Source organism: Mauremys reevesii, linkage group 2, assembly GCF_016161935.1.
Source record: "Mauremys reevesii isolate NIE-2019 linkage group 2, ASM1616193v1, whole genome shotgun sequence".
NCBI lineage: Eukaryota > Metazoa > Chordata > Testudines > Geoemydidae > Mauremys > Mauremys reevesii.
Window position 1 is genome coordinate 189,049,851 of NC_052624.1, and position 19,337 is coordinate 189,069,187.

General features: G+C 39.7%; 1 protein-coding gene across 3 annotated transcripts in view; it reads right to left on the reverse strand.

Moving 5' to 3' along the window:
• The window catches only part of ZNF407 (zinc finger protein 407), a 437,775-nt gene that overhangs the window by 164,010 nt on the left and 254,428 nt on the right, over positions 1–19,337 (reverse strand). For all 3 annotated transcript variants that reach the window (XM_039523295.1, XM_039523296.1, XM_039523297.1), the window contains exons 6-7: positions 15,882–15,965; positions 1,332–1,452 (exon numbers count right to left, since the gene is read on the reverse strand). In XM_039523295.1, the coding sequence (XP_039379229.1) occupies positions 1,332–1,452; positions 15,882–15,965 (205 nt within the window). The remainder of the gene's footprint in view (positions 1–1,331; positions 1,453–15,881; positions 15,966–19,337) is intronic.

Consider the following 19,337-nt stretch of genomic DNA (forward strand, 5'->3'; position numbering starts at 1 on the left):
CATCTTGCCATATTCACTGCAATCCTTGTAAGTCCTCACCTTCTATGTGCCTCTTCGAAGGTGAACATTCAGTAATGTAGAGCCCAACACAAACCCTGCCTTCACTGCCTAATCCAAAGCTCATTGAAGTCATTGGAAAGACTCCAATTTACTTCAGTGATGCCCTCAGTTTGCATTTGTAAGGCAGAAACTGTATAGCTCCTAATGCATGCAGTACAGGAGCTTCCTAGTATCTACTTCATGCTGTGTGGGACAGGGCACTCTGGAAGCGTCTAACCTTTATTATATTTTTTCTTTTTTAAACACTAGGAAATTCCATTAAAAAAAGCTATGTTAAAAGAACATTATGGTTGTACACTTAGCGCTCAGAAGTCAAGAAATGCTGCAGAATTGCACTCACAAGTTTAACTTTCCCCTTGTGTATATGCACTGTGATAACCTTTAATGACATGATCACATACTCTTTCCCAAATATAGTATCCATTTCTAAAACTTTGAAAGTTAATTCTCGTATGCTGCATGTGAATGATTTTCGTGCACTCTTTGTATAGCATACACAGAATAGTACACAATGCTATAAGATGTCAAAAATGCAATCAAAGAGAAAGCATATATTACACTGCATTTGAAAAATAGTATATGACCATTTAATTAAGAACTGCATTGTAATGTATATAAGGCTTATGAGGTCGAGTTAAGCTTGCACAAATAACCTTAATTTATCTCTTTTCTTGGCTTTTGCGTGCTTAACAATGCAGCCATGATATTGTCAAAACAGGATGGCTTTTAGGGCAGTATCTTATGATATTTTGCCTCACAGAATGCTCGTCTTCCAACCTTGCCTGATCAACTAGCCTGGCAAGAAGGAAAAACAGTAGCAGAAACTTTAACTAACTCCAGTTGCTTCCACTTTTAATATGTATTTGATGGGTGCTCAGGCTGCTAAGCCTTTTGGGGTAGCTTTTCTTTCTTGGTGGAATGGCTGCAACTCAACCGAGAAAATTTTCAAAAGCAGAGTTGATTTGAAAAGGCAATGCAGATAAGTAGCCTCACCATGGAGAATTCTAAAAGACACCAGAGCAGCTGTGAAACCACCACTCTGTATTAGCATTATAGTGTTACCACTAAAACGTTTCCCATCATTTGTTTTTCTTCTAAAATAATATCTCAATACTATGAGACTAATTTTTAAGTTACCTCCTAATTTAATATGCAATTACTGCTGCACTGATGGAATTTTAATGGCAATATATTTTCACTGGTAACTTCAAATGAACTTCATCAGATCACCTTAACTTCTTTCATCACTTTATTATTAATGACTTGTTTACCTGTAGTCACACCAGGGACATCTGTAGGGTTTTTCACCAGTATGGACACGCTTATGTCGTGTCAGATGTGACTGTGTTGTGGAAGCGAAATTACACTCATCACATCTGAATGGTTTCTCTCCTGAAAGAGGACAAGAAAATACAGGCATTAATAATTTTAACAGTTAGAAAAATCCCTGAGCCAGATTTTCTGTTCATATGCAGCACAAAAGCAAATACAATCTGCAGTTTCAAATAGAACGAACCTCTTCTTAATTACAAAATACTCCTGCAGTAACTCTCATTTCAAGTTATCTACCTTGCTTGCTGGTTGCTTCATGTGGCACTAGAGCAGCCTGCCTGCCAGGGAGGAGGAAGTACTGCACTGGGCTCGGATGTGAAGCCCTTCTTCCTCCTTCCTGAAAGCGCACTACTAGCAAGGGAGTCAATATATTGCTGCTTTATTGAACTCATCAATGCAACTTCCATCATGAAAAAGAGAGATAAGTAGGGATGGGGAACCAAAGGAGACAAGGAAAAGAATAGCAAAATTATCGGCCTTATTTTATAGCTGGACTAACTGAGAAAAGTTAAGTCACTCAGTCATTGGAGTCAGTGCCAGAGCATGGGATTCTCTAGTTTTCAGTCCTTTGCTTCATCCACAAGACTACTCTGCCACTCATGCTACCCAGTTTCTCTTAGCGGGAAGAGGTCACACTGGCTGCTAAGATGCTAGCAGCTGACTTGAAGAGATCTTGAGGCAGCCTTAGCGCAGTTATCAGCAGCAGCCTAAGCAGCTCTGCGCACCACAGCTGCGAACCAATTTGGGATGCACTCGAACACTGAAGGACCTGTAGCCATGGTTAGGAAAAATCAGTGATGAATTTTCAAGTCTAGGGATCAGTTCACATTGTTCTTCATTTTTAAGGATTCCTTCTCAAAACAAAGAATAAAAAACATAACACACACAAAATCACTATTTTAAAATAACATTATTAAGGTGGAATGGTCAAGCATTCAAAAGTTAGGAACTGCCAGAATTAATGTTGCATTAACATTGCAGAATTAATGTGCATGCATTATGAAAGTCTTTAATTACAGATCACATACTATTATTTCCATAGGACCCCTGCTTCATATACTGTACAGAATAGCAGTGCTCTCTTAATGAACAGGTATTCAATATTTTGTTTTATTCTGGTTGTTCAATGTGGGCCCCTAGACCTTATTTACTGCACACTATTCAAACTCTGAAGACAGATTGATTAATTTCCTTGTGGGCTTTTCTGTGTTGCTCATCATTATAGTGAGTGCTTCACAGATATCAGTTATCTTCACAAAACCTCTGTGAAACAAGGGGTTGGGGGTGTTAATTCCATTTGGATGGGGAACTGAGGCACAGAGATTAAAGTAAAAAGTTTCCACTAATTTTGGGTGCCCAAGTTGAGACAACTAAGACCTGATTTTTTTCAGAGTACTTAGCATTATACAGCAATTTAATTCTCACTAACTTAGCTGCAGCTGTGACTTCTGCTAATCAGGGTCTCAAACTGAACACCTATAAAATGAGGAATACGCAATTAATAAGCATCTCTGAAAAGCTGGGTTTAAGTGACTTGCCCAGCACCACAAAGGAACTCTGTGGCACTGTCAAGAGATAAAATCCAATTCTCCAGGGTAGCATTTGACCTGTCTTAATAATGAGACCATTCTTTCTCTTTGTGTAATCCTCTGCCTCTTTCATAATACATCTGGAGCTAGAGCAGGCTGGAAAACGTAAATCCCTTCTTGTGAAAAATTTTGCTTTTTTGAATTTTTTTTTTGTCACAAACCAGGATGAAAAGACAAAAAATAAAATTTGCTTTAGCAGGATGGAGGGTTTGGAGAAAAAATTGTTTTGGGAAAATCAAAACAGTTTTTCAGCTTCCTGGCTGTTTGGCCAGAAGGTGCTGGCCAATTTCAGGCAGCAAGTGAAACAAAGAGACGTCCAGCCTGGCTGGAGAGGCGGAGAGCCAGGGTGCTCAGCATCCCCACCTCTGGGGTCACAGCGACAGAGAGTAGGGATGCCCAGTATCTCCGGCCCTGCAGCTAGGGGAGTAGGCTGGAAGCTACTGAGGCAGAGTCATGGCACTCAGCCCCACCAGCTCTCCTGGAAAGTTTGTGTCAGTTTCACTTTTCACCAGGCAGTTTCTTGCCGTGCAGTTTTAGTCTCTCCCACCCAGGATCACTGTCCTAGTCCCAATTTTACATCCAGACTCCCAGTCTCTCTCTTTATCCTCTCTTCCCCCATCCCCTTGCCCAGCCAGTCCCAGCCAATGTGTTTCCGCTTCCCCCGACCTCCAGTTGCCCTCCCACCCACACTGCCTGTCCCTGCGGGCTCCCAGTTCCAATCTTCCTCCCCAGGCTCTCCATCCAATCAAAGTCCCCTCTCCCACTGGCTCCATATCCCAGCCTCTGTGCCCTGCTTCTTCCAGTTCCCCTCCCACACCAACACTCCTCTTCAGATACGTCTCCTGTCCTCCCTCACCTCGTTCCCCCCACCCCACAGATACTCAGACCCAAACTGCTTCCAAACCAGGTGCAGTCTCCCTCTTACCCCACCTCCCAGACCCAGTTTTCCTCTCCCCACACCACCAGCCTGCAATCACAATCTCCCCCAGAAGGCTCCTTGTCCCAGTCCTACTCCCTGGTTGCCTGCTTACCCCACATCCAGCAGATCCAGCTCTTGTCCTTTCTGAATTCATCTCCAGTAGCTTCTCCCTTCCTACTGCCTGGGCCCAGTCAGGGGAGGGGGAGTCACTAAGAGCACAGAAGAAACAGGCTCCCTGCTCTCAGTTCCAGCCATACCTGGCACAGCCTGCAGCAGCCCAGGCCTTCAATTGCAGAGAAAGTCCTGCTCAGCTCCAGGCTGGAGCATGCCCAGTGTGGATGGAATCTTTGGGGGAATTTCATTACTAAAATGTAAGAAGTCTTGACTGAGCATGTGCAAATGGCAATTTTTTCTAAGGTTTATAACTTGGCCAAATTTGGTCAGATTTTCATTGGGACAGCAAGAGGAATGTCCCCTAACATAAAGGCCACCTTCTGCCAAATATCAAGTGCCTGCTCCAAAGCAGGGAGTGCAAAAAATGTTAAACTAAAGGATGCCAGAATTTTTTTAATGTGGACAAAGCAACATATTTTTTCCCTAGCCTCATTGTCAGAAACAACTAAACTGTTTTGGCTGCAATCTTAAAAAACTAGCCTGAGGCAGACACCTGGCATGGAAAATTTCAACCCAAACAGTTGAGGTTTGGCAAAGTTATAAGCAACTGAAAACAGGGTCTTAAAATGGGAAGTGTTAGACAATTTAAGAATAGACGGTCATACCAGCCTCACATATATTTCCCAAATGAGAGCTGGGAGTAATCCTCATATTTCTAACTAGCCAAACCAGGAGAAGCCCAGACTGTAGGCTTCTTAGGCTCTGAAAGACAACTCTAGAGAAAGAAGTTGGGAAACCTGCATGGGGACTGGGGAGAAGCAGGCAAAGGAGAGGTAGCTTCAAAACTTAGAACAATTGCTTCTAGTAGCTATTGGAGAGAATTTCAGCTACAATTTTTCAGCTCCTGTTCCCTGGCCTGGGCAGTGAGGGAAACCCAGGATTGTGCTGGACAGATTGGGACTGCTGGCAAATATGCCTTTCCTGCTCCAAACGAGTCTTTCCTGTCAGATACCCAATCTCTTCTTCTCTGAAGAAAGTGATTCTTCCAACTGTTTGACTGACAATGGCTTCTTTTCCAATTAAACTCTCTGGGATACTTAGCACTATTTCGACAACCTAGTCTTGAACTGAAAATTCCTGTGCCAACTCCTGGTTTGTATTCTCTTAGAGAATTAAAGAAGATACTAATATTTCTGAAGCGTAAGTAACACAGCTACAAATATTATAGAGAAGGGTCTTCCTTCCTTCCTTCTAGCAGTTTTCATTTAATATACATTTGAACCTTATTGAACTGCACTTTTGTAAACCGGAAACCAGCAAATCTGCACTGAAAATGATTTTCTGGTTTGCAGTCCATTTCAACACATATCAGGAAAGTTCTGCTGCTATGCTGAGGCAGAGCCAGTGAGGCTGACAGATCAGTGAAGTTCCACTGTAGCTAGTGGAGTTTGGAAATTCCATCATGACCAAAAGAAAAATGAATAATCCTCACCCACCGCATGAGGAAGTTTCTCCTTAGGAAATCCTTGTGGCTAAGTGTTCCTGTCAGACAGAGTATGTGTAAATTTCACTTGACAGAAAATACATCACAGCAACACAAAACAAAAGGCCAAATGAACTGGGGAAAACTGACGGCCTAACATTCTCAGTAGCTCTTAGAGGCTGCACCAAGGGGAAAAATATTTATGTATAAAACCAAGTCAATAAGAAAACTTTTCGGTTCACTTGATAGATAAGCTTGTCTCAACCAAAACCAGAACATCCCATGCTAAAGTGCTAGGGAGACAAAAAGAAGCCCAAATTGCTTTTTCCACAGCCTAGGCCAAGGAAGAAGTACTGCTGCTACCTCCCAACCATTCCCCCCATGCTTGGTCCTGCTTCTGCTGCTTCTACAATCATTTCCCGTCCTAACTGCTTGGTCCCATCCTGATCCTCTCCCCACAACTGCTTCTACTCTCCTCCTGATATCTAACATTCCCACTCCCAATCCGTGCTCTCCTCAAGTGCCTATGCCCATTCTCACACACCTCCAGGTCAGTTTCCACTATCTCCATACTGCTTACTCCATTTCATATCTGTCCTTCACACCTCCGCAACAGCTCTAAACTTTGCAGCACAATTCCCTGTTTGCTGTGGCAGAATACAGGGAATGAACACCTACCGAGTTCCTGGGGGGTGGGCAGGCGCAAGCGGACTAGGGGAAAGAGTGAATAAACCCAGGACTCAAATAATTTCAGAGGACAACTAATAAAAAAAACAAAACAGGAACAGGAGTGAGGTCAGAGGGCCACAAACAAGGAACTGGAAGGAGACACTGAGCAGACAATGCCAGACTGTGCCACTGCTCCTCAAAGGTGTGTAGGGAGCCAGTGGACGCGGCCTAAAGGAACTCTGCCTGGATGCATGATCGGAGGGAGGAACAGAAATGGTCCCACAGTCGTAGAGCACCTCCCCATCCAGCATCCTCCTCCTGATTTTACAGATAGACACTTTGGCTAGTGCCAGGAGGAGGTTGATGAGGAGGTCTCATGACTTTGAGGGGCCATGGATAGAGTGTGAATAAATCAGGAGATGCAGGGAAAAGTGCAGTCAGACCCTGGGGAGAAGGTTCTGGAGGAGCCGGAAAAGGGGATGCAACCTGGAACACTTGAGATAGATGGTTGCCAGGATCTCCCTCATCCTACAGAAGGGGCAGCTATTGGGGAAGGGGGTGAACCGCACCAGGTACACACCTGTGCTCACGGATGCATGAAGGAGCCACCAACTAATATCCTTGGCAGGCCGGAGGGGCCAAGGTGGAATACAGGCTGGCCCACTGGGGTTCCTCACCCTCCACAGATGGTAGGAGGGCCCACCACTTGGCATCAGGACAGGACACAAGGGTGAGGAAGTGAAAGGTATGGAGCACAAACTTGTATAGATATCCTGGGTGTGGTTCGGAAATGAACTTGCTGCAGATCGCGCAGCCAGCTCGGGTTGCAGAAGAGAGGGGCCTGGGGTGGCTCATGGGGCAGGGGTCCCAATAACAAGGTTCAGATGGCCAGGGGTGAGTGGGGAGTACCCTCCCACAGGACCCACTCAAGGAAAGTCTGAGAGGCAGACGATAAGGCTGCCCGCACTTCCTGGAGTACATGCTGGGAAGTAGGAAGGGTGGAGAGTCTCATGAGCCAGCTGAGCACCAGGGGATCCACCCATTCCCTCTGGCTGTAGTCCAGGAGGTCTCTGATTCTGGTGATGCCTATCAGGACCAACTTCCAGTGCACCGTGGGGGACTCTGCACACCAAGCTGAGGGTTGTATAGCAGGGGGTCCCTGAGAAGATCTGCCCCCTTGGCAGAGGTCACAGACCTGGTCACCAAAACCAGCTTCTAGGTCCAGAGAAGGTCTAGGTAGAAGATTGGCAGCTGGTAGAGGTCTCAAGGAAAACTCCTTGGATGGAGATAACATAGCTTCCGGTCATATCGGAGCCCTTGGAGAGCAGGGAATGAACAGGTAAGCCTGCATTCTGACTACTCAGACACCAGTTAGTTCCTTTGGAGAAAGCCAACTGAGGTAATTAGATAATTGGCCTGGCCAATCAGTTCAGATGGACAAAGAAACAAAGGAAGGACGTGCCAGGGGAGAAAGAGCCCAGTCTCACAGAGGCCTCGAAGGGAGAGCTCTGCTCCTGTCAGGTTTTGAGAAGGGGGATGGAAGCACAGGGGATGTTGTAAATAGACTCTTGCACAGGTACTGTAGTGGTGATGGTGAAGGGAACTCAAATAAATGGCTCTATGAATGCACAACTATTGTAATCTGTGGCAAGAAGACAGGAGCGAAGGCGTGCCCTGCTACAAGCAGCACTGGATTTTATGGTAAATTTAAGCAACCCCCTGAAATTCATGGAAGTCACAACCAGAGTCTTCAGTTATAAACTTTATACATCTCTGGCAGCTTCAGTTTCCAATTTGCTGCAGAAATGGCGCAGAATGATGTGCAACAGGGAGTACCCAGCACTCTGCTATAGGTGCAGTTACAATGGAGGATGGGTTTATCACTTTGTATCAGAAATACTGCTGTTCAGACTGTTCAGGCAAAAGGGAATTTTGATGATGTGAGGTTTGCCCCTTAAACCTTAGAAAACGTTTACCTTTCTTTGTCATTGCTAGGACCACTAGAAAGTTTTACAGAATTTTAGCTTAAAAATAGTGAGGGGAAATTTGGGAAAGGTTTTTGTTTTGGCTACACATTTGGAGACTGAACAGGTCAAAATACTCAGAACAGTTCCCACCCCATGCAAAGAAACTACTCTCCTCTTCCTCACCTCTAGCTTTAATAACTACAACCTCCAGGAAAGCCTGAGAAATGAGATGATTGCCCAGGAAAGCCTGAAAGGTGATCAAACACAGGGTCCATCTAATCAAGGGACAAAGTCAGAAGGACATATCTCTGTTAGCCGTCTCTTGCTTAAACCAAAGGCCTGTAAGCTCCAGTACTTTGTCTAATCACAACTGTCAATGTGTCATGCAGGAAAAGAGAGTTTTTCAGGTAGTCAGAGTCCAAACTACTTCTGAATTGAGTATCAGTTAACCATTTAAGCCACTCAGCATGGAAAACTTCAGCCTAAATGATTAAAGTTTGGCAAATTTAAAAGCAACTGAAAACAGGGTCTTATAAGGAGAAGTGTCAGGCAGCCTTTATAATAGGCAGTGCTACCAACCTCACTTATAATAACCTTCTCTCTGGTTTTCCGCACTGCTCAGCTCTCCTCATTTCACTCTATTCAAAATTCTCTTCTTATCCTGCAACTCTGTCAGTTCTCCTTATGTTTCTTGATTGGCTTCATCTTCAAGCCTCTATATGTGATCTTGTCCCACCTAAATCTCAGCTTTCATTTCCTCCTCCGACTCCTTAGACTCGTCGTAATCCTTTCATCGTCTACTCCAAGTCTTTCTCCCACTCTCAGCTTACGTCTAAAATAGTCCCCTTCTTATTATTCTCTAAGTGTTCTCTCTCCTATCATCTTCTGTTCACAAACAACATTTAAATGCTCCCTTTCCTAAATACGTTTTGTTCTTCATACTGTGTCTCTTTTGACTGTAAGCTCTTTGGGATGCAGAGCATACCTTTCTGCACTCATAAACTGCATTGTAAATTTATGATAATAGATAAGTATTTAATAATTACTAAAATAATATAACAATAATAAATAGTAAGGGCATGATTATTAAGAATGCTTACATTATTTTTTGTTTACAGACTACACACAGTACTTATGGGTATGGGAGTATGCTGTGGCTGATCCAGTTTTGATGTGAATGAACTTCAAAATTTTTAAAATGCTATTATGGAAGCGCCTTTAACAAAACACACATAGTGTTAACAGGGTGGAAAAGGTCTCATCCCTATCATCTCTACAGCAAGGCCTATTTTTTTGTCCTAGATGTCTCATGTGGAGGGCTCAGTGGTGTAAACAGAGCCCTAAATAATTACTATATACCATATATTTTAAAGTTCTGTTTATCGAATTATCATGTTTGAAACAAGTGGACAATCCAAACTATGGTCTGCTGGCTACTACTCCTAATATCCAGCTATTTCTACAGTTGATCAGGCTTTTCACTGTGAAGAGGCGCCCAAAGGCCTGAAAAAACAGCTTGAAACAGAGACAGCCTATTTGCCTCTAGCAGACGCTCACTGTTACATACGAAGAACTGAGAAAACAAGAATATCCCTTATTGTATAAAAGACATCAAAAAATTTCATACATACTTTCCTAACACATTTTTGCATAAGAGAAATTGCAGTAATTGCTAAAAAGCTGTTATTTGACTGCAAACTGTGATTGTGATGGGGACACATGGTCTGTGTGTTCATGAATGGGAGAGGAAAAGGGCCATGAGACAATCTTCTTGTAAAATATGGTCCACAGTATAAGAAAGTTTAAGAGACCTGGATTTCAACCCTTATCTACCACTGAAAGTCTGCTGTAATTAAGTTTCACACTCTTCTAATGGCTTAAATGGAAAGGAAAAATAATACATACCCATCCAAAAACTTCACCCCCCTTCTTAATAACCATTTAATGAAACAGCACAATACTTACTGTGCTATACTTTACATAGAATTCCACTTTTTTTTTAGCTTGGGTGTGGGAAGAGGCTACATTATACATTTAATTCGGACAATGCCAAGTAAGGCAACTGCACATTAAAGTCAAAGAGCAGTTCACATGAAAAATAGAAACACAAAGTGAGTCACTCATCTGGATAAAATACATACATTATTAAATTTTCTTTTTTTATTACATTGACCTATAAATGTCTTGAGAAGTACAAGATTTAAATGAGTGAATGGAACTGATCATACGAACAGTGATCTGTGTGATAAGTGTAAGTCACCATCTTCAAAAATTCATGAAAACATTTGAACAAAGACACAAACTGCTTAGGCATTGCAGTAAGTTCAGGAGCTGCCATAAACAATAAGGATGCCATCCCCAATTACTCTACTACTGTGGTGTACTTTACTGAAATTACAAACGTAACATATGGAAATCAGGGTTGTCAATCACAGTTAATGCACGCAATTAATGCAAAATAAATTAGCTAGATTAAAAAAAATAGTCCACTCAGTCCTACTTCTTGTTCAGCCAATCCCTAAGACAAACAAGTTTGTTTACATTTATGGGAGATAATGCTGTCCGCTCCTTTTTTACACCTGAAAGTGAGAACAGGCATTCACATGGCACTGTTGTAGCAGGTGTTACAAAGTATTTACATGCCGGATATGCTAAATATTCATATGCCCTTTCATGCTTTGACTTGTAAGCTCTAAAGTTTTATATTGTTTCATTTTAGAATGCAGTTATGTAAAAAAATTTAAAAATCTACATTTGTAAGTTGCACTTTCATGATAAAGAGATTGCACTACAGTTCTTTTATGAGGTAAATTGAAAAATATTATTTCTTTTGTTTATCTTTTTACAGTGCAAAATTTTAAATGAAATTAATAATATAAAGTGGGCACCGTATACTTTGTGCTGTAACTGAAATAAATATATTTAAAAATGTAGACAAACATCCAAAAATATTTATAATAAATTGAAATTGGTATTCTATTATTAACAGTGTAATTAAAACTGCAATTAATCGCGACTATTTTTTTTATCTCATGATTAATTGTGATTTTTTTAAATTGTTTGACAGCCTTAATGGAAACTAATTTTATACACAGGCTGTCACTAAAAGTTGTAATATAACTTTCATGTTTCCCTTGGGGATAGATTCTCTCAACTGCACAAAGTGTGAGTAAACAGCATTGGCTCGGGGGAATCCATGACAATTGGTGGGATGGAAACCTCCCTTCCAACTCATGGAGTAGCAGCAGCATTACTTCATAGACATTACTGCAACCCAGTGAAGTAGGCTGTATTTACCACATTAAATCTGTGTCCTGCTTTGTGTCAGCCAGCAAAAGCTGTTTAAAGACACTGACTTGGCTTTTTGACCCAGTTTCTGATAACACATAAAATGTATTTCTTTGTTCCACCAGTACCAATCAGTGTTCAAGGAGGACGGAGGCATCATTCTAAAAAAGTCTCTTTATAATGGAAAAGACTATGGCTTGAACTTCAGAGGTACTGAGCACCTGTAGTTCTTATTGCCTTTAGCCAGAAGTGGGGATGCTCAGCACTTCCAAAAAATGAGGCCATTAATCTTTATGTAGCTGATGAAACACATTATAGAACTTTGTATGCTAATCCATTGTAGAACTGCCGGAAAAGCTCTTAGTGGACCACCAGACATCCCCTTATGAAGTCAAGGTCAGTGAAAGCCGTAGGCCATTCTATATTCAAAGACCATACTGTACAGAGAAGCAGTATACTTACAAACTAGATACTTTCTTTTTTACCATAGAATAGAGATGTCAACCAACAAATCATAGGTTGCATCCTTCTTCAGTAAGAAAATGATACCATTTCTGGGTCGAATTTTTCCCCTCTCTCAGTACTGACATGCTAACACACATGGTACTGTGCAACTGAGCATATCTATGTCAAACAGGTCTGTGTGGCAATGCACCATGCTAGTGAAAGTAGAAAGCATACATTTACCACCTCTTAAGATTAATTATATTTCTTTCCTCTTTAACATGAACATATTTTTTTATTCTCTTCTCTTTCTCATTTAAAAAATATAAACAATTCTGTGATCAGTAGCATCCTCTGTTTGCCAAACTGACTTCTGAGGGCCAGAATCCTATATTCATGTTGAGTAGTACTCTCCTCTGCAAATAATTCCAGTGAAGAAAATGGTACTATTTGCAGAGCCAGGTATTTCTCAGTGTAAGTGCAGAGTCTGGCCCAATTCTGTTCCCAAAAGGAGGAATAGAATAAGAAGCATCAGAAGCAAAAGAAGGAAGGGCTAAGTGATAAGGCACACTCAGGTCCAAGAGCCAGTCCTCCTCTGTGTCAGGTATCTGTCAGATATTCTGAACATTCCTCCTGGATACCAAGACACCTTATGCCTGGAGGCTGGGAGAACGCGAAGCTTATTAAAGTGGTCAAGACACCTCAACTACATGTGAGGATTTGCTCCTTTGCCCTTGAATCAAGGGTCTCTGACAGGTGATAAAAATAAATCTTGGATAGGGAGATGTTTTGTATCACCCTCCGAGACACTTTGTATTATAGCAGGGAATTATTTAAGCCATTTAGACCATTTTTTATTCCAATTCCTTTCAAACCTTATTGTAATTTTCTTGGGCATTCTCTATGCAGAGAAAACGGTGTCCAACAGGGATGCACAAGAGAAATATAGATACAAAGAGTGTTGCATGTGGCTAAGCACTGAGATAAAGCTGTGCAATGGATAAGAATATTGTGGAACCTGCATAAGTAAAAAGAACACCAACAAAAGGCATATTGTGCCATTTTCTTTGAAACAAATAGAAGACAGATAATTTTTCTGCTAAAGAATCATCTCCGATTGTTTGTGCCACAGAGGCAGATAAATGCCAAAAAGATAGATCCTTCTGTCTCTGAGATACTGTCCTGTATAGTATAAAGTTAATAGCAAAGTAATAACGAGCCTCCAGTCCTGACATAAAATATAAACTTATGCCTGCTAGATGCAAGCTTCATGATCTATAACCTCAAATGTCTGAGATCATAGCAGGGAAGTCTCCACCAGGGTGGCATGAGGAGGGCAGATGCCATCCAGCAAATAAATTGCATTAAAAGTGTTTCACTGGGACCAAACCTGTTTATAACTGCCAATATTTTCAGCCTAACTTTAGGCATCTAAATATATATTAGGGCACTTAATATAAATGGCCTGATTTTCAGTGAATTTGAGTACCTAAAACTCTCTGTGAAATCACTGAAAGCTGCTAATGGTCAAGATGTCTGAAAATCAGGATATTTTTATTTAGTTCCCTAAAGACAGATTCAGGTGCCTACCTTTAGGCAGCTATGGTAGGAAAGTTTGGCTAATGTGTTTAGCCATAATAATGTAATGTAATAAATCTATTACAAATAACTTAAGAGAAGGCTATGGTTGCATGGTTAAGTACTCAGAAGTCAATAAATTAAAAAGTTTATGTTGCATGTGCAGCACTAGCTCTTCCTCTTGTGTGTACACATTAGTCTATAGGACCAGACGCTCAGCTGGCTTAAACTGATGCAGCTCCATTGACTTAAACTTTGTCCATTGACTTCAACAGAGCTACACAAATGTACAACCTCTGAGGGTCTGGTCCACTGTTTTTAGTTTCTTGATCATATACTACTTCTTTAAAAACATAATGTAATGATGTACCTTTTTTCTGTAGCTCAGGATAAATATGTGTAGAATTTGTAAAATATTTTCTGTTCGTTTTTATATACAATACTTTCTGTATTATACTGGGCAGATATATCTTCATTAATTTAGGAACTTGAAATAATACCTTTTCTATGCCTATCAATAATTTTATCAGCACCCAGATACTACATATTTTGCAGAATGCATAATGAATAAAATAAGGCAGCTAACTATGAAGGTAACTTTAGGTGTATATTTGGTCTGTAAGTGGTCTATATGCTAGCTCTATTACTGAAGTACTGTTACATATTTCATATAAATGAATTTAATGAACTCCGTGCAACAAACACAGGGTATTACACAATACTGCAAGATACTACATAACTGTAGCAAAGATTGCAAAAATATGTATGCTATTATCTTGCATTATTTGAGAAATAGTATCTGCATTCACACAAGAGGCAAAGTTAAGGATGGTAATGCAGTTTTTTCCCCAGCTTTCCTCTTCTAAAATTACTGAATTGTTTCTGCTTATACTATATATACAGAGAGAGAGAGAGAGAGAGAGATGTAATGTTTAAGAAGAGATCAGGCTTGGCAAATTCCAGCCCAGTCAGAGAACATTTTATAAAGTTATCAGGAAATGAGAATGGGGAGTTAGAATGGAAGCACATGACTTTAACTACAACAGTTACTACGCTCCTGCTAAAATTCAGATGCACTGACATAGTGACATATTGATAGAATACAGTGTAAAATTTTCTAAATGCATCATCTTAAATACTTTAAATATATAAACATCCTGTAGTAAGTGGGAAATGAATGAGGCAGTACCTCTCACATACGTAAATTTTTTGCTACCACAGAAGTTAATTCCCAGAAATGACAACCCCATTGACTTCAGTGAAAATTAATAGTTCTGACTAGGGGAGAACTTGGCCTTGCACATTCATCTTTATAACAAATTTACTTCATGATGTTGGCAGTCAATCTCTGAATACCCCACCCTTGTGTGAACATCGCACTTCTCTCCAACCAGACTTGGTTGAATAATCTGACATCATGGCTGTGAGTATATGGCTTCAGGATCTCCAGGAAAGCAGAGTAAGTGCTATCAGGAAAATTCTGCTCTAAGACAGTGAATGTCCTGAATCGGATTATTCTACATAGTGCCACAATACAAAATCCCCACAATACAAAATCCATGGAAAATTCACAATGCAACTATTAGAACCATACATTTGTTAGCAATTTCTGTCCGGTGTACATTCGACAATAGTGACTTAACCACACACCATTATTCTTGATGATATTATATTATCTTCATGCAAGTCACTAATATAAAAATTACAGTGGTTTAAACAGTGATGCTTCTGCAGCTGCTTGAACAAAACCTACTCAAATAATCAAACACAATGAACTACTAAAAAGCATAATTACAGTAAAATGTATTAATAAATGTTTAAAACTTATACTTTTTTAAAGTCTTCTGAAGCAGAGACCCAATTTAATTTTATCTGATATTAAACTTTTATAACCAGGTGGTATGAAAGCTTTACCAGTTTGAAAGAGAAATCCTGCTTTACATGCAAGCCTTGTGATATCTCTTTAAGTTGCATCTATTAATTACAAACCATCTTAAAATTGCAAAAGGGCAACTGAAACAACACTGGCTTTGAACTATGTCTCAGTCCAAAATAATGGATTCATCTAAATATGATCTCTAATTTTCACTCAGGGACTCTCAGGCAGATTCTTGCAAAAGCTTCAGGCAGTGTGTAATCTATTTGGGCCTTTAAAAAAAAGTCGTTAGTGTACTTAGCATTAATTTAAAAAAGACACCTGATCTTTACAATTTTATCTTGCTTTAAAATTAAAATGAAGATTACTCAAACTCATAGCTAATAGCATTTGATATATAGCCTGGGCGTAGAGATTTTACAAAAATGAAAAAGCGAAAGCAAACAATGAACCAATATATTATTTGTGCTGTAATGTGCTATTTGACTTGCTTTTTCCCCAGTCTGGATGATACTCCCTTGCTATAGAGAATATACCAAAGGGTAAAGACAGCTTTACCGACCTGTGTGCTGCCTCCGATGCTTAGTGAGGGCATGACGTGTCCCGCCGGCAAAGCCACAAAGGTCACACAGGAACGACTTCTCGCCTGTTGCAACAATAAACAGATGAGGGACTGCGGAGGTCACAGATCATTAAAACATATCTATCAAGGCTTTCAGGGTTACTAATTCCTCCAATCAAATGTTTCCATGTAAATATGTCAAATGGGAATGAAATTACCACTGCGGTTTATTGACTGTGATAAAATCTGAAAAGCACCACTGAACATAATTACATACTTGTCAGACCCATAAAAATTAGCTTTATTATCAATGGAATGGTTTTGTACAACTTCATTTCTGTTAGATGTCTTCCAGATGGGGCTGCTTTATGCACTTGAACAGTTTTTATGCATATCCTGATTTTTTACAATTCCCATACATCTGGCCTTTCTGTGCTGAGTAAAGATTGCCTGGAAAAGTTAATATACTGTATATATGAGTCTGCTTAAATAAAATATATTGAATTTACTAATAAATTAAGGATAGTGAGAAATTTTAACTGACTTGATCATGGTCTTCTTTAGTAACCTTATGTTTAATAAAAATGAATTAAATTATTTTCTTGAATATATTGAAGAGCCCAGGCAACAATAAAAGCCATATTATTCAGTACCAGTGGCAATTCAGTACTGTTTATGTTTCTAAAACTTTCATGACATAAAGAAAACAAGTCTGGGGATTACTACAGAAATTGCAGTAGAACTCATATTGTTCATCTTTAATGATATTTCTTCATTCCAAACCTCCGGAACAATTAGAGAGAGATTTGGCAGGCTCACTACTTGTAAAAAGTGTGTAAATGATCATTTTTTTAGTATTTTTATTCCAGCTAAAATTTTGCCCCATTGTCTATAAAAACAATCCATCATTTCACAGTAGCCTTTTTACACAGTAAGTACTAGCATACTAGGCAGTTTCATCCCGTAAGACCCATTGAGAAGGGCATGATGGAATAATAACTTTAACCTTGGACAGATCCTGTGCAATTATAAAATAGCTTTAAAAACAAATGAGTCACTTTACTAATTTGGAACCAAATTGTACCCACCCACAGAAATACCACGGAGAAAGCATTAGAAGAGTCAGGACACTGCATGTGGGGAATCTAACAGAGTTTCCTTAAAACTCTCCCAATGGGAAGGGGATTTAGGCTCCTCAAAGGATTAGAGGGGGTGCTGTCTCCCAACTCCACTGAGACCCACAGGCTACTTTTCTGGCTCCTTTTATCCCTAGTAGCCATCTACATTAGTACCTGTGCAAAACATTCTATTCGGGAGAGGTACAGAGCCTGAATTAATGTTGCTTTGACAGCATTAATATAAGTGAGATCCTTTCTGGGATATCCACTGTCTATGGAGAGAAGAATGCCACAAACAAGAGCTCCTATCCCTCCCCCTCCAGCATGGCAAAACCCCTATGGGAATTCCAAGTCCATGGAGCATCCAGAGAGGGGAATCCACATAGTAGCTGTGAGCTGACCCCTCAACAGAAATTTGGGGCCCTGGTATATCATGTCCGCTTGGGTCCTACCCCTCTCCAATTTCACTTTATTTACACAGATGTTACAGAGGTTTTGGGGGCTCCCCTGAGCTCAGGGTCCCAGTACAATTGTTCCCTCTGTCCCCTACTCTCATCAACTCTGTGCAGCACTCTCCTTTTCCTTATCCCCTAACCAAATATACCTGATGTGAGATACCTGCGCTCTCGATCTGGAGAAAATTATCAAGCTCTTGGAATGATTCAGACTAAATTTCAAAAATGGCCTCAAACTTGTCACTATAGTGTGTGCACAAAAACACTGATTGACCTGTACAAGGTACTTCAGTGTCTAAAATGGAGCTTGGACAGGCAAATCCATATATTATGACACACAAAAACACAAGCAGCAACATTTTACACACAAATTTAGACTTGCAACTGTAGGGTTCACTTTTGAAAATTTGGCTCCTTATGCAATAGCTATTCCAAATGGTATCCTACGTGCAGAATACCTTTTGGTAACTGAATATAAGAATTAGCTCTAGCCTTTTTGTAATTGTAATTGAATTAAAAACCAACCAACAAACAAAACCCACTACAACAGACAGAAAAACAGTAGCAATTAAAAACAGCCCCTCATTTCCTCTTGATGTGAATATATTCCTTTTAAGAAGCAAATTAATACAAGCAAAACTTTAAAATTATATAACCAAAATCTGAATTCTAGCTCACAATGTTTCTCATTAATATTAATTACTGAAGTAATATATTGTTTTTTTACAAAGAAATTTCCCTCTATAATCTCTCTGCTCTTCTTGTTTGGATTTTTGTGTCAAGATCTTTTCTCTAGCACTTGAGTTCATCAACGTATTAAAGGAAGGGAGTAGACGGGCTATAAAGAAAAAAGCTTAATTATAATTAATTAAATAATAATTAATTAATTTTAAATATAAATCTTTCTAACTAGCTGCAATACCCACCACCCCAGCATAAAATCCACACTTTAAAATTAAATGCTGTTCCATGCCTACTAGGAAATAGTTCATATATATTGTCATAAATTAGCTCATGTTTTGTTTAACTCTCTGAGCAGACTTGAGAGTGACCAGCAGCTTTGTATGTTAATAAGGACTCAGAGTATCCACAGTACCTTTGCAGGCTTGAACATTTATTGTGTGTTTTATTTTTGGCTGTTTTTTTAATGTCTTTTTTGAAACACTAATACAAAATATTAAAAACAGGAGTTATTTTAAAATAGGCAGATTAATACATGTTATATAATGTTGTATTATCTAGATTCTTCATATTCATTTGTAGTCAAATCCTGCATTTCTAATTCAGACAAAACTCCTACTAAAGTCAATGGGAGTTTATACCTGAAAATACTAGATAAAGATGGCAGGATTTTGCCCCTGTTTTCTAAACTACAGAAAGGAGGTGAAGAGCTATGATTTGCTTCCAGACACATTAGTGAATTAGTGACCTTGTTTATATATGTGTGTGCATATATAACAACCACACACACAGACACAATTCCATCTCTATGACACTAGCTTCTACTGTACAGTGTTTCACATCTACCTCTGCAGCTTGATGTTTGTCGAATTCTCCATAATCGAGAAATAATTTTTCTTTTCTTTTTTTTGTGTGCTGACATATGGACATGTTTAACAATTTATCTGGATATGTTTAGCAATTTTAATCAATGATTAGCAATTTTATCATTATAACTTTGGAATTTGCAACCTTTAAACTTTTAGGAAAATCTTAAGGTAATATTTCATTTGTTGTACAGGGTTGAGCTAACATGCCATGTTTATATGATAGCAGGAATGTAATGGAAAATGGTTCTTTTCTTAACAACTTGAATTACTTTCAAGTGTGCCATTTTGCATTCAAATGTAGAAAGACACGGAAACCAATCCTTTATTTTCTAT